General features: G+C 44.6%; 1 protein-coding gene across 3 annotated transcripts in view; it reads right to left on the bottom strand.

The window, feature by feature from the left end:
* Window positions 1-1588: 1588 nt before the first annotated feature.
* The window catches only part of dnajc27 (DnaJ (Hsp40) homolog, subfamily C, member 27), a 54324-nt gene continuing 39156 nt past the window's right edge, over window positions 1589-16756 (bottom strand). For 2 of the 3 annotated variants that reach the window (XM_072264691.1, XM_072264689.1), the window contains 4 exons: window positions 15481-15645; window positions 10046-10168; window positions 8818-8975; window positions 1589-4016 (listed from right to left, as the gene is read on the bottom strand). In XM_072264691.1, coding sequence (XP_072120792.1) covers window positions 3884-4016; window positions 8818-8975; window positions 10046-10168; window positions 15481-15645 — 579 coding nt within the window. In that variant the 3' untranslated portion in view covers window positions 1589-3883. The remainder of the gene's footprint in view (window positions 4017-8817; window positions 8976-10045; window positions 10169-15480; window positions 15646-16756) is intronic. The other variant, XM_072264688.1, reaches the window with a different exon arrangement.

Here is a 16756-nt window from a genome sequence, read left to right as displayed (position 1 = left end):
GTTAGTTGCATCTGTCACTGCAATATTTTTATTAGGCGGCCTATAGACAACACCCACCAGTGATTTTTCCCCTTTACTATTCTTAATCTCTACCCAGATGGACTCAACATTCTGCTCCGTAGATCTTATATCATCTCTCACAATCGCCCTGATCTCATCCCTAATCAAGAGCGCCATCCCACTTCCTCTGCAGGAAGCCTATCTTTCCGTATTACCTGATACCCTTGGATATTTAGTTCCCAGTCATCTCCACCTTGCAACCAGGTTTCTGTAATGGCCACTAAATCATATGCCTTGGTACTGATCTGTGCCACAAGTTCACTAACCTTATTTCTGATACTACGGGCTTTGAAAGAAAGTGCCCTTATACTCATTGTCCTTTTAGAATCGAGTGACCTATGCGATTTTTGCTTTTTACTTTTATGCACTCTACTCTTACTTTTTTCTTCACTAACTCCAGCTTTGGTCTCTGTATCACTTCCCTCTTCTTTTCTGTGTGGGTTCCCATCCCCCTGTCATATTAGTTTAAAGCCTCTCCAACAGCACTAGCAAACAATCTCCCTAGGACATTGATCCCGGCCCTGCCCAAATGTAGACCATCCAGACGGTACTGGTCTCACCTCCCCCAGAAGCGGTTCCAATGCCCCAAGAACCTGAAACCCTCCCTCCTGCACCACCACTCAAGCCACATATTCATTCTAGCTATCCTGCTATTCCAACTCTGGCTAGCACGTGGCACCAGTAATATTCCTGAGATTATTACCTTTGAGGTCCTACTCTTTATCTCCTAGCTCCCTAAATTCAGCTTGTAGGACCTCATCCCGCTTTCTTCCTATATCGTTAGTCCCTACATGCACCACGACAGCTGGCTGCTCACCCTTCCCTTTCAGAATGCCCTGAAGCCTCTCCAAGACATCTCTGACCCTTGCACCAGGGAGGCAACACACCATACGGGAGTCCCATTTGCAGCCACAGAAGCTCCTCTCTATTCCCCTTACCATGGAATCCGCTACCACACAGCTCCGCCACTCTTTTTCTTGCCCTCATGTGCAGCAGAGCCACCCACGATGCCATGATCCTGGCTACTGCTGCCCTCACCTGATGAGCCATCTCCCCCCATTGTCTCCAAACTGGTATATCTGTCTTGGAGGGAGATGATCGCAGGAGACTCCTGTACTACCTTCCTGCTACTACTCTTCCTGTTGGTCACCCATTTCCTATCTTTCCTTAGATCCTTAAACTGCAGTGTGACCAATTCACTAAATGTGCCATACACAACATTCTCAGCACCTCAGATGCTCCAAAGTGAGTCCATGCACAGCTCCAGTGTTGTCATGTGGTCTATCAGGAGCTGCAGCTGGACACACTTCCTGCACATGTAGTCTTCAGGGACACTGTCAGCCTCCCTGATTTCCCACATGGCACAGGAGGAGCTTGGCATGGGTCTGGGTTCACCTGCCACGACAGAGCAACCGATGTTAGCGGAGGAGGACCACGGGAGAAAGAGAAGAGCCCACTGGGGAAGTCGAAGGCCGTTATCTGTGAATCTCTGCAAATCAGTTCTTCAACTTGACCCTTCTTCGCCAAAGCCCCATTTGAGCCAAAGCCCTCTCACTCTGCTGCCTTCTCACTCTGCTACTCTGTCACTCCGCTGCCCGCTCCGAACGCTGCCTGCTGTAAATGGTGGTCTTCTGTTTAAACTCTCCCTGCTCTCCACTGGCTGACGTCATGCGCCTGTGCAGTCTTGCCTCTCTTTACCGCGAGTGGTAAAATGCCTTCTCTCAGAAAATCCTTTCAGACATTCCACTCGCAGCCTTCTTGCTTCGAATCTAAAACCACTGAAGAATCCTTGCCTTTTTAAACTCTTCCTGCTCTCCACTGGCTGACGTCATGCACCTGTGCAGTCTTGCCTCTCTTTACCCCGAGTAGTAAAATGCCTCCTCTCCAAAAATCCTTTCAAACGTTCCATTCGCCAACCTTCAGGGTGTTCTACACAAGGACTCTCAAGTCCCTTTGCATCTCAGATTTTTGGATTTTCTCCCCAGTTGTTCTACAATGCAAAGCAGTTTGTGTTTCGAACTACTGATTATACAATATATCCCACAAAATGTTCCTCAACACATCTTACCTTCAGTTTATTGTGTTGTCAGCAATGCTCCAAAGTGTAGGTCGCAACTCAAGCCTCCACTCAAAGGACCTTCTTCCTTCCTTAGCCTTCTTCAAATCTTGACATTGCAACACAAGGTCAAAAGACTCCAAAAGATTCCAACTCAATAAAATAATGTTGGTTAATGGAATGGATTTATTGCCACATACATAAAAAGATACCCATAGGGAAAAATAATCAATGAGTTTTGTTAACTCAGAACAACCTAAAAGAATGGCAGAATGGGAACTACAGGGAAACAGATCACACTGAAGCAAAAGTATCACAGAATACAGCTGTCATTGGCAACTAGAACATAGAACAGTAGAGCACAGGAAAAGGCCCTTTAGCCCACAATATTGTGCCAAACCAATTAAATTAGTAATCAGATACACAACTAGACTAATCCATTCTGTCTACACAGTGTCCATATCATTCCATTTTCCTCACATTCATGTGCCTATCTAAACTTCTCTTAAAAGTCCCTAATGTATCTGCTGCTACCACTACTGCAGGCAGCGCATTCCAGGCAGCCACGCTCCCTGTGTAAAACATTTGCCCATCACATCTCCCTTGAAATTACATCCTCTCACCTTAAATCCATGTCCTCTGGCATTGGACATTTCAAACCTGGGAAAAAGTTATTGCCTTTTTACTCCACCTACGCCTCTCATAATCTTATAAACCTCTATCAGATCTCCCCTCAGCTTCCACCGCTCCAGGGAAAACTGCCTGTTTGTCTCAGGATTGTATATGATGACATATATGTACTTTGATAATAATTTTACATTGTATTTCGAACTTTGCTAGAAATCCAGCATAACGCACACAAAATACTGGAGGAACTCAGCAGGTCAGGCAGCATCGATGGAAATGAATCAACACAAAAGATTCTACATATACTGGAAATCCAGAACACACAGAATGCTGGAGGAACTCAGCAGCTCAGACAGCATCTATGGAGATGCATGAACAGTCGATGTTTTGGGCCAAGACCCTTCATCAGCACTGGGAAAGAAGGGGGAGATCCCCGAATAAAAAGGAGGGGTTGGGGAAGAAGGACAAACTGATAGGTGATAGATGAAGCCAAGTGTGTGGGAAAGGTAAAGTGCAGGAGAAGAAAGGAATCTGATTGGAGTGGAGAATGGACTATGGGAGAAAGAGGAGGAAGGACACCAGAGAGAGAGATGATAGACAGGCAAGAGGCCAGAATGGGGAATAAAAGAAGAGTGAAGGGGAAAGGAAATAAATTACCAGAAGGAGAAGTCAGTGTTTATGCCATCAGGTAGATATTTACAGATATCTGAGTTCAATGATCCATTGTCAGAACAGACTTCATTAGCATGGACATGAAAAGAATGGTAAGCACCAATGTCCCAGATTCATCAGTTCAGCTTGAAGTATTTGGTGAAGTGCATTTTCAAAGCCTACCTGTGTTGGCCTGGAACACATCCCACCCTGCAAAAGCACGTCCATTTGATAGGTGTTCTTCATCTCACCACACAGACCACTGCCCCCTCGGAGGACTTGGTTACTGCTTGCCTCCGATTACAAGGCCATGGATCAGCGAAGATTGATTGTGCAAATCAATGTAAGCATTCATGTTTATTTGTCCTACACACACACCAAATATTAAATAATGTAATAACTTCCACTGAAATCTCAAGTATAGGTAGTGTAACATTCAGCCTATGGAGATGATGTTTCTTATCTGGTTTCAGAATCGTCACCTTATTCTTACTTGATGTTTTTCAGTAACACAGTCCGTGCATTGACAACTGCTTTGAAGGCATCTTCACTTCCCGGGGCGAGGCACTTGTCTGGGTGAAGGAGCATGGCCAGCTTTCGATAAGCTTTGTTTACCTCATCCCTGCAAAGTTACAACAGTGTGAGTTTCCCATCTGTGGTACCATCGATACACATTAAACACAGTCCTGACAGGGTATGGAAACTATATCGCCATTCCCATTCCAACATTAAACACGGTCTTGAGAGGATACAGAAAATATATCCCCATTACCATTCTGACATTAAATTCAGTTATGACAGGGTACTGAAATTATATTCCCATTCCTGTTCCAAATTTAAACACATCCCTGACAGGGTACAGAAATTATTTTCCCATTCCCATTCCGATCATAAACACAGTCATGATGAGGTAAAGAAATAAATCTCCCGTTCTCATTCGGACATTAAACAGTCCTGACAGAATACAAAAATTTTATCTCCATTCTCATTCTGACATGTTGATTTCCTATTCCCATTCCCATTTCGAAATGTAGATTTCCTACCTTCATTTCTGTTCAGATATGTCAATTTCCAGCCCTCATTCCTGTTCCGACACGTCAATTTCCTACCCCATTCTCATTCTGACATGTTGATTTCCTATCCATATTCTAACATAGATACGTAGAAAAATATAGCACAGAAATAGGCCCTTCGGCCCATCTAGTCCATGCCAAGCTATTTAAACTGCCTTTCCATCAACCTGCACCAGAACCATCATCTTCCATACCCCTATGTACAGTCAGATGACAATAAACTTGAACTTACAGTCTGAAACTTCAATGGCATACCAATGGTTCCACTGGGCGTTTGAGCAGATTTGATATGTCATCAAAGAGCACAGCAAATTTCTACAGATATACAAAAGCATTCTAACTGGTTGCATCACCATCTGGTATGGAGGGGTCACTGCAGTTCAGGTGCCTTCCCGTTCAGCGTGGGCGATCATGTCTCTCGATCCATCATGGTCCCTAACCCTCCAAATTGTAATTGTTGTCTCCCCTGTTTCTAACCATGATGTTATTCCATCTATCATTTCCATTCTCTGTCTGCCTCTGCTTCTTTTTCCTTCCAGTTTTCCAGCTGTAACTAAATGTTCTAATGCCTCTCTTCGCATAATGTTTTCAAAGAATTTTGACTGCTGTTTTGTGATTTTTTTTTTAAGTAATGTACATTTTGTTTTCGTTCTCTGTAGAACTTCTTTGTTGGTTATCCTGTCTGTATATGATATGCATAACATTCTTCTGAGGAACCACATCTCTGCTGAATTGATTCTTTTTTCCATTGCATTTTTGATGGTCCATGACTCGCAGCCATACATCAATATAGGAAAAATGTAGCAGCTGAGAGTTCTAAGGCAGATGTCAATTGCTATTTTCTTGTTCATTAGGATGTTTCTCATTTCTGTAAATGCTGTTCTTGCCATTGCTATTCTTGCATTTATGTCTGTTTCACATTTGCCATCAGATGCACACGGTAAAAAAAAGTCTCAAGTCCCAATAGCCCCATCATCTTACGCAGGCGGCAGAAGGGAGAAACTCTCCCTGCCATGAAGCTCCAAGTGCCGCAAACTTGCCGATGCATTGGAAGCACCCGACCGCAGCCGACTCTGAGTCCCTCTGAAAACTTCGAGCCTCCAACCAGCCCTCCGACACTGAGCACCATCCTCTGCCGAGCGCTTCGACCCTGCCCCGGCCGCCGAGCAACAAGCAAAGCCAAGGACTCGGGGCCTTTCCCTCCGGAGATTCTGGATCACACAGTAGCAGCGGCAGGGAAGCAGGCATTTCAGAAGTTTCACCAGATGTTCCTTCGTGCTCTCACGTCTGTCTCCATCAAATCAGGATTGTGCACAGCACCCTACTTGACAGATAACAGATATCATTCACTGGAGTGGCCGCTGCAAGCTGCGTTGCGCCGCCATCTTCTCCTCCCTCAGTTCAACCGGAATGTTATCTGGTCCTGATGATTTCCCCTTTCGCATTTTCTTCACAGCAGGTTCCACTTCTTCTTTCAGTATTGCTGGGCCCTCGTTGTTGTTGCCAATATCAAAGTTGTCCTCTCGGTCTTTGTCATCGTATAGGTCTTTGATGTATTCTGACCATCTCTGCATTATTTTTCCTTTTTCCATAATTGTAGCTCCGTCTTTTGTTTTTATACATCCTGTTGTTGCCCTGCTTTTCTTCTGATTTGTGACCTCTTTGATTATATCGTGCATACGTTTGCTGTTGTTGGTCTTCTGCAATTGTTTTATTAACTCACATTTGTCCTTAAGCCACTTTACTTTTGCTTCCTCGCACTTGGTTGTTATCTGTGCATGCAAGGATACATAGGCTTCTTCATTTTCCTTACAGTTTCTTCTTTGTTCCATAAGATTCAGAATTTCTTCTGTCATCCATTTCTTTTTAGCCTTTTTCTGTTGTTTGGGACTCCCCTCTTGTGCTGCTTGTGTTATGCTGTCTCTGAAGTTTTCCCATTGCTGTTCTATAATAGTGATGTTTTGTAGAGCCTCGAATTTGTTCTTCATTGTTATTTGGAATTCATTTTTGATGTCACTGTTTTTTCTCAAAAGTCCCAAATTCAGCTTCGGCTCTCCTCTTGGTCTTTTCAGCTTTCTCATTCTCAGGTACATCACCCTGATTATTGGTACGTGATCACTGTAGCAGTCTACACCTGGATATGTTTTGCATGATTTCAGAGCATTTCTATACCTTCTCCTTATAAGCACGTAATCAATCTGGTTTCTGATGTCATCCCCTGGGATCTTCCATGTCCATAGTTTTCTCAGGTGTTGCTTGAAGACGGTATTACCAATTATATAATCTTTTTCTGTGACCCATGTAGCTAGTCGTTCACCTCTGTCATTTCTCTCACCTATGCCGAAATGCCCAATATTGTCCTTGTCCCTGGTCTTGCCTACTTTTGCGTTAAAGTCACCTTGAATAATGGCATTTTCTGAGCTTTTACATTGTCTTAATGCCGTTTCTAGTTCGTCATACGACATTTTCTTCACTGCTGTCTGCTGTTGGAGCATAAACTTGAACGATGTTTTGGTCTTCTGGATCGGGACAAACAGAGCGGCGTGGGAGCTGAATTCTGAAGGAAGGCAGTTTTTTTTAAAAACTTCTTCGAATGCAAGAAGGATGAGACTGCGCAGGCGCGTGATGTAGACAGGACAGTGCGGAGAGTTTAAAAAGGAGACCACCCTATACAGCGGGCAACGGAGTGAGTGGTAGCAGAGTGTAGGGCTTTGGCTTCAATGGGCTTCAGCGGTAACGGGAAGAGGCGAGAGCAAAGCACCAACTTTTATTTTCCCCTTGACAAATCGGCCCGGACAGATAGCGAATCTGCCAGCGACTGTGGTGGAGGCGGATACGATAGGGTCTTTTAAGAGGCTCCTGGATAGGTACATGGAGCTTAGAAAAATAGAGGGCTATGGGTAACCCTAGTAATTTCTAAGGGAGGGACATGTTCGGCACAACTTTGTGGGCTGAAAGGCCTGTATTGTGCTGTAGGTTTTCTATGTTTCTGTTGATCAGTGTCAAATAAAGCCAAGTTAAATCCCCCACAATTCAATGTTGTAAAATAATATAACATGAAAACTTCCAAGAGGGGTGAATACTTTTGATAGGCACTGTACATAAAGACTTGGTGTCCACAGCTGCCTGTGGCAACAAATCCTACAAATTCACCACTATCTGGCTAAAGAAATTCCTCCTCATCTTCATTCTAAAAGGACGCCGCTCTATTCTGAAACTGTGTCCTCTGGTCTTAGACCCTCCCACTAAGGAAACCTCTTCTCCACATCAAGGACTTTCACCATTCAATGGGTTTCAATTAGGTCACCCCTCATTCTTCTGAATTCTAGTGAATACAGGCCCAGAGTCATCAAACACTCTTCATATGACAAGCCATTTAACCCTTGAAATCATTTTTCTGAACTTCCTTTGAACCCTCTCCAGTTTCAGCACATCCTGCACACACTACTCCCAAGTGAGGACTCATCAGTGCTTTATAAAATCTCCACATTATATCCTAGAAAATGCTGGAGGAACTCTGGTTAGGTAGCATCTATGGAAATGAATAAACAGTTGATGTTTTGGACTGAGACCTTCCATCAGGTCTGGAAAGGACCAGGGCAAAAGCCAGAATAAGGTGGGGTGGGGAAGGGGTACAAGCTGGCAGATAATTGGTGAGACCAGGTGACAGGGATGGTGGGTAGGTGAGGGAGGGAAGATGAAGTAAGAATCTAGGAGGTGATAGGTGGAGGTGGTGAAGAGCTGAATAAGAAGGTGCAACACCCACAAATGCTGGAGGTCTTGATAAGGTAGCATCCATGGAAATGGAAAAAACAGTTGATGCTTCAGGCCCAGACCCTTTATCAGGACTGGAAAGGAAGGAGAAAGACTCCAGAATAAAAAGGTGGGAGGAGGGGAAGGATTACAAGCTAGATAGATGAAGTAACCTGATAGAAGAGGAGAGTGGAACTTGGCAGAACGGGAAAGAGGAGGGGAAACAGAGGGATGTGATGGTCAGGTGAGAAGAGAATGAAGAACCAGAATGGGGAATGGAAAAAAAGAGAAGGGAAGGGTGAGGAATTACTGGAAGTTACAGAAATTGATGTAAACAGAACTATAGAATCTGAGAAAAATTTAGTTAATGGTTTGTTTTCAGTATACAACAGCTGTCTGAACTCTCAAGGAGGAGAAACAGATAGTTAGGTATCCCATCATGCTAGAAGAGCCCAGACATGATCCCTGTCTATGCCATTGACGTGGGCTCAGGCTGTCATTGATGAGCCCTGTAGCAAGGTCCACAGTACCCACTTAAGTTTGTACAAACACTGACCCACTTGACCCTGTAATAGCATTGACCAGAGTTTGCTTTACCTGGATGCCCCTGGCTTCATTCCCAGCATTTCCCAGCTATCCTTGCTGTTCCGTATCCTGCGGATGGTGTCAGCCTGCTCTTTGGTAAAGCCCAGGCTAAGGCTGCTCTGAGGCCGTTTACCGTTCTCACACAAGTCAAGGATCAAAGAGAAGAAAGTCTAGACTCAGAATGCAAAGAGAAAAGCAGATTAAACAAGATTCACTATAAAGCCCCAGCCAGAACGATGGGGTCCCTCACACCCACTCGACTACCGGCACCTGGACCATGGCACTGCCATAACCTCCAGCATTGCCAGGACTCCCCATCTCTCCGGGAATCCAATGCTCCACACATACGCTCGGGATCCACAGTCCATGGTAGTGCCTGAAAAGATTAGCTTTATTTGCCACATGTATATCAAAATGTACAGTGAAATGTGTCGTTTACGTCAACAGGCAAGTGAAGATGTGCTGGGGGCAGCTCGCAAGTGTCACCATGCTTCCAGCACCAACATAGCATGCTTACAGCTTACTAACCCTAACCCTTCCATCTTTAGAATGCGGGAGGAGACTGGAGCATCCGGAGGAAGCCCATGTGGTCATGGAGGACATGCAAACTATTTACTGACAGCTGCAGGAACTGAACCCTGTTGCTGTGAAGCATTGCGCTAACCACTACTTCCCTAACAGTACCATGTACTGGCATATCTGTGGGAATTAAAATAGGAGAAGAATACGACAAGAATCTGCACCCAAAGGTCTTCTAGATGTGAAGGAAAGTGTCTGTGTACATACAAATATCAGCTTCATTTGTCACATGACCAGCAATCCATAAAATGAAATGTGTTGTGAGCTAATGGCTAGCACAGTCTGAGGATGTGCTGGAGTAAGCCCGCAAGTGTCTCCATGCATCTGGCACCAACATAGCACTCAATTAACTTACTAACCTGTACATGTTTGGAATGTGGAAGGAAGCCCACGTGGTCATGGGGAGTGTATACAAACTCCTACAGACAGTGGCAAGAATTGAACTCTGATCATTGGCACTGTAAAGCGTTACGCTAACTGTTACGTTTCCTTGTTCAATGCTATTTCCCTGCTTCCCATCCACCTCTCCCAGGAAGTCCAGGTGGTTCCCACCTGTCCCTGGGAACCTGACCAACATTCATCCCGACAAACATTCCCCATTGGAAATGCCCACAACTTGCCACACTGTGTTTGCTGGAATGGTGCTGATCCAAGTACATACCTGGAACATCTCATTGATTCCCTCCCCAGACTGTGCTGAGGTTTCAAAGTAGTAGAATCCCCTGCTCTCAGCCCAGAGCCGTCCCTCGCTCTCGTCAATCACACGGCGCTTCCCACAGTCCACCTGGGTAAAAGAGGAAGAGGAGAAGCCTCCCACAACAACTGTTCCTATTGTGCTGAAAGGATTATTAGCTCCAGAGTACAGAAATGTTCCTTGTAGGCACTCTGGAACCCAAAGACTCCCGTGCATTTGATACAGAGTAAAGCTTCCTCTATACTGTCCCAGTTATGGGTCAGACACAGTTATACTAGAACCATATCATGTTGATTGTAAGAATATAACCAAGTGCGCACATGGCCAATTGATTGCACGGTATCAATTGAGCCTCCTATGCGTGGAAGGCACTCACACTACCAAATGAAAATTTAAATGCCTAGATAGAGTGGAAGTAGAGAGGATGTTTCCTATGGTGGGAGAGTCTAGGATAGAGGGAACAACCTCAACAGAGGGACATATATTTAGAAAGCAGATAAGAAGGAGTTTCTTTAGCCAGATGGTAGTGAATTTGTGGAATTTATTGCCATGGAAGGCTGTGGATGCCAAGTCACTGAGTACATTTAAAGTGGACGTTGATAGGTTCTTGATCAGTTGGGTAAGGCATCATGTATGAGTACAGACAGACCAGCTGGAGCTACAGGGGTAAGGTACCACGTTTGAGTACACACAGACCAGTTGGAGCTACAGGTTAAGGTATATCTGAGTACACACAGACCAGTTGGAGCTACAGGGTAAGATACATCTGAGTACACACAGACCAGTTGGAGATACAGGGTAAGGTACCACATCTGAGTACAAATAGAATTGAGGCACAACTGTGCAGGCACATGCACGTCAGTGAGTTAGACCGGTGGGCAGAACTTTAAAAAGACAGCTTTATAGAGCACGTGACCCAGAGTAGAGGTCATCAGAGTAGAAGGACTTTGGCCCAATGGGGCTTCAGAGATAACTGGTCAAGGCGAGGTAAGTTACTTGTGAAGAATAGGAAGTATGTCTGTGAGGCCAGTGTTCTGTACTGAGTGTTAGATGAGGGATGTCTGGGAGACTACCAGCCTCATAGATGGCCACATCTGCGCCAAGGGTGTCGAGCTGCTGCTCCTTAGGGACCAGGTTAGGGAACTGGAAATGCCGCTCAATGACCTTGTATGCAGGGAAAGTGAGGTGTTAGAGAAGAGTTATAGGCAAGTAGTCACAGGAGACAGATAAGTGGGTAACAGTCAGGAGAGGGAAGGGCAAGAATTAGATACTAGAGAGTACCCCCATGGCTGTCCCCCTTAACAAGGAGTACTCCTGTTTGAGTACTGTTGGGGGAGACGGCTTACCTGGGGGAAGTAACAGTGGTCACGCCTCTGGCACAGAGTCTGGCCCTGAGGCTCAGAAGGGTAGGGAAAGGAAGAGGATGGCAGCAGTGATAGAGGACTCTATAGTTAGGGGTCAGACAGGCGATTCTGTGGATGCAGGAAAGAAACACCGATGGTAGTTTGCCTCCCAGGTCCGAATGTTTCCGATCACGTCCAAGACATCCTAAAGTGGGAAAGTGAACAGCCAGGGATCGTGGGATATACTGGTAACAATGACAGAGGTAGAAAAAGTCCTGAAAGCAGACTACAGGGAGTTAGGAATGAAGTTGAGAAGTGGGACCACAAGGGTAGCAATCTCGGGATTACTGCCTGTGCCACGTGACAGTGAGTATAGGAATAGAATGAGGTGGAGGATAAATGTGTGGCTGAGGGATTGGAACAGGGGGCAGGGATGCAGATTTCTGGATCATTGGGACATCTTTTGGGGCAGACATGACCTGTACAAAAAGGATGGGTTGCACTGGAATACGAGGGGGATCAATATCTTGGCAGGGAGGCTTTCTACAGGCTATTAGAGAGAGTTTAAACTAGAATTGCTGGAAGATAGGAACCAAACTCAAGAGATGGAGGAAGGGGTGGTTGGCTCACATCGAGAAAGCTTGGAGGCAACGTGAGAGGGAGGAGGGGCAGGTAATAGAGAAGGGATGCGCTTAGACTGACGGTTTGAGATGTGTCTACTTTAATGCAAGGAGTATCGTGAACAAAACAGCTGAGCTTAGAGCGTGGATCAGTACTTGAAGCTATGATGTTGTGGCCATTACAGAGACTTGGATAGCTCAGGGGCAGGAATGGCTACTTAGAGCGCCAGGCTTTAGATGTTTCAGGAAAGACTGGGGGGGGGGTGCAAAAGAGGTCGGGGCGTTACACTGCTGATCAGAGATAGTGTCACAGCTGCAGAAAAGGTGGAAGTCATGGAGAGATTGTTTACTGAGTTTCAGTGGGTGGATGTTGGAAACACAAAAGGGTCAATATCTCTGCTGGGTGTTTTTTTATAGACCACCCAATAGTGACAGGGATATCGAAGAGCAGATAGGGAGACAGATTCTGGAACAGAATTGTTGGGATGTAAGATTTCAATTTCCCCAATATTGACTGGCATCTCCCTAGAACAAGGGGTTTAGATGGGGTGGAGTTTGTTAGGTGTGTTTAGGAAGGTTTCCTGACACAATATGTAGATAAGCCTATAAGAGGAGGGGCTGTACTTGATCTGATATTGGGAAATGAACCTGGTCAGGTGTCAGGTCTCTCAGAGGGAGAGTATTTTGGAGACATGATCACAATTCTACCTCCTTTACCATAGCATTGGAGACGGATAGGAACAGACAAGTTAGGGAAATGTTTGATTGGATTAAGGGGAAATATGAAGCTATCAGGCAGGAACTTGGAAGTATAAATTGGGAGCAGATGTTCTCAGGGAAATGTATGGCAGAAATGTGGAAAATGCTCTGGGGATATTCGTGTAGTATTCTGCATAGGTACGTTTCAATGAGACAGGGAAAGGATGGTAGGGTACAGGAACCATGGCATACAAAGGCTGTTGAAAATCCAGTCAAGAAGAACAGAGAAGCTTACGAAAGGTTCAAAAAACTAGGTAATGATAGAGAGTAAGAAAATTATAAAGCTGCAGAAAGGAGCTTAAGAATGAAATTAGGAGAGCCAGAAGAGGCCATGAGAATGCCTTGGTGAGCAAGATTAAGGAAAACCCCACGGCATTCTACAGGTATGTGAAGAACAAGAGGATGAGACGTGAGAGAATAGGACCAATCAAGTGTGACAGTGGAAAAGTGTGTGTGGAACCAGAGGAGGTAGTGGAGGTACTTAATGAATACTTTGCTTCAGTATTCACTACGGAAAAGGATCTTGGCGATTGTAGGGATGCCTTACAGTGGACTGAACAGCTTGAGCATATAGACATTAAGAAAGACGAGGTGCTGGAGCTTTTGGAAGGCATCACATAGAACACAGAAATCCTACAGCACAATACAGGACCTTCGGCCCACAAAGCTCTGCCAAACATGTCCTCACCTTAGAAATTACCAAGGGTTACCCATAGCCTTCTATTTTTCTGAGCTCCATGTACCTGTCCAGGATTCTCTTAAAAGACCCTATTGTATCCGCCTCTGCCACCATCATCGGCAGCCCATTCCACGCATTCACCACTCTCTGCGTAAAAAAAAAACAACATACCTCTGACATCTCCTCTGTACGTACTTCCAAGCACCTTGAACCTGTGCCCTCTAGTGCTAGCCATTTCAGCCCTGGGAAAAAGCCTCTGACTATCCACACAATCAATGCCTCTCATCATCTTATACACCTCTCATTCTCTGTCACTCCACAGAAAAAAGACTGAGTTCACTCAACCTATTCTCATAAGGCATGCTCCCCAATCCAGGCAACATCCTTGTAAATCTCCTCTGCACCCTTTCTATGGTTTCTACATCCTTCCTGCAGTAAGGCTACCAGAACTGAGCACAGTACTCCAAGTGGGGTCTGACCAGGGTCCCATGTAGCTCACATTACGTCTCGGCTCCTAAACTCAATCCCACGATTGATGAAGGCCAATGCACCATATGCCTTCTTAACCACAGATTCAATCTGCACAGCAGCTTTGAGTGTCCTACGGACTCGGACTCCAAGATCCCTCTGATCCTCCACACTGCCAAGTCTTACCATTAATACTATATTCTGTCATCATATTTGACCTACCAAAATGAACCACCTCACGCTTATCTAGGTTGAACTCCATCTGCCACTTCTCATCCCAGTTTTGCATCCTATCCATGTCCCGCTATAAGCTCTGACAGCCCTCCACACTATCCACAACACCTCCAACCTTTGTGTCATCAGCAAATTAACTAACCCATCCTTCCACTTCTTCATCCAGGTCATTTATAAAAATAACTTTGGATAAGTCACCGGAACCGAAAGAGATATACCCCAGCTACTGTGGGAGGTGAGGGAGGAGATTGCTGAGTCTCTGACAATGATCTTTGTATCATCAATGGGGACGGGAGAGGTTCCGTAGGATTGGAGGGTCACAAATGTTGTTCCCTTATTTAAGAAAGGGAGTAGAGATAGCCCAGGAAATTATAGACCAGTGAGTCTTACTTCAGTGGTTAGTAAGTTGATGGAAAAGATCCTGAGAAGCAGGATTTATGAACATTTGGAGAGGCATAATATGATTAGGAATAGTCAGCATGGCTTTGTCAAAGGCAGGTTGTGCCTTACGAGCCTGATTGAATTTTTTGAGGATCTGACAAAACATATTGATGAAGATAGAGCAGATGATGTAGTGTATATGGATTTCAGCAAGGCGTTGATAAGGTACTCCAAGCAAGGCTTATTGAGAAAATAAGGAGGCATGGGATCCAAGGGGACATTGCTTTGTGGATCCAGAACTGACTTGCCCACAGAAGGCAAAGAGTCATATTCTGACAGCTCATATTCTGCATGGAGGTCGGTGAACAGTGGTCTGCCTCAGGGATCTGTTCTGGGACCCCTACTCTTCGTGATTTTTATAAATGACCTGGATGAGGAAGTGGAGGGATGGGTTAGTAAATTTGTTGATGACACAAAGGTTGGGGGTGTTGTGGATAGTGTGGAGGGCTGTCAGAGCTTACAGCGGGACATGGATAGGATACAAAACTGGGCTCTGAAGTGGCATATGGAGTTCAACCCAGATAAGTGTGAAGTGATTCATTTTGGTAGGTCAAATATGATGGCAGAATATAGTATTAATGGTAAGACTCTTGGCAGTGTGGAGGATCAGACGAATCTTGGGGTCCAGGTCCATAGGATATTCAAAGCTGCTGTGCGGGTTGACTGCATGGTTAAGAAAACATATGGTGCATTGGCCTTCAGCTGCGGGACTGAGTTCAGGAGCCGACAAACAAGGTTACAGCCACAAGTTAAGGCACTATGTCTGAGTACAGATAGACTATGCACCACACAGGTAAGATACCACGTCAGAATACAGATGGACCAGTTGGATTCACAAAGGCTATCAGAAGTCATTACCTTATTAGCACAGACAACAAAAACAATGTTCTCCAGGTTTGCATGAGGTCCAAGCTCCTGCTTCATCTCAGCAAGCCAGTTCTCCAGTGCATTGTAGGATTCTTTATGTCCAACATCGTAAACCAGGATAACCCCCTGAGTATCTTTGTAAAACTCATTGCGCACCTATTTAAAAACAAAATGCTCACAGTAATGTAAGAAACTCAGGAACACACATTGTAAACATTAACAGTAATAAAGAATTGATAGCTAAACATGTGGGAAATACCTTTGACTACCCACAGTTGGAAGTGTTGGATCTGATTGTTTAATCCTTAGATTAAACTGTTTAATGGTTATTTTACTTGCAGTTTAACAATTAATTATCTGTTTGTATTTTAGGTAGTTCTAATATGCATATAGCAGTTTAAAATGCCTTCAGTGTTCGACAAAATATAACTCTGGAAAGCTCTGGAAGTTCCTTTGTTGTGCATTATTTTAAAAGTGCTTCCTTATTGTTTAACTTGGTACTGCAGTATTCAAACGAGTGCTTTCTTATTACGTACAAATTAGAATGGAATTTTTCTTTATCTGTATGGGTATAAAACAAAACACAAATCAGTGCTACTTTAGTATTTTAATCTTCTCAGCATCTTAGTTTTGTTTTTGAGCAAATTAAAGGAAGACAGTGCCAAGCGCAGCAGCTGTAGTCTGAGTGGACAGAGTCAAAGTAGTCATCTTAAGGCTTCAGCTCTTCGAGGCTTCAAAGAAGAAAGGCTTCAGTCAGAGAAAGCAAAGGAAAGAAAAGCTCGTTTTTTTTTCCCATCCCTTCTTCATAGTCATACTTTATTGATCCCGAGGGAAATTGGGTTTCGTTACAGTTGCACCAACCAAGAATAGAGTATAAATATAGCAATATAAGACTATAAATAATTAAATAACAATATGTAAATTATGCCAGGAAATAAGTCCAGGACCAGCCTATTGGCTCAGGGTGTCTGACTCTCCAAGGGAGGAGTTGTAAAGTTTGATGGCCACAGGCAGGAATGACTTCCTATGACGCTCTGTGTTGCATCTCGGTGGAATGAGTCTCTGGCTGAATGTACTCCTGTGCCCACCCAGTACATTATGTAGTAGATGGGAGACATTGTCCAAGATGGCATGCAACTTGGACAGCATCCTCTTTTCAGACACCACCGTCAGAGAGTCCAGTTCCATCCCCACAACATCACTGGCCTTACGAATGAGTTTGTTGATTCTGTTGGTGTCTGCTACCCTCAGCCTGCTGCCCCAGCAC

The sequence above is a fragment of the Mobula birostris genome, chromosome 8 (genome assembly GCF_030028105.1).
Source record: "Mobula birostris isolate sMobBir1 chromosome 8, sMobBir1.hap1, whole genome shotgun sequence".
NCBI classification, from domain to species: domain Eukaryota; kingdom Metazoa; phylum Chordata; class Chondrichthyes; order Myliobatiformes; family Myliobatidae; genus Mobula; species Mobula birostris.
This window is presented reverse-complemented; position numbering and strand designations above follow the sequence as displayed.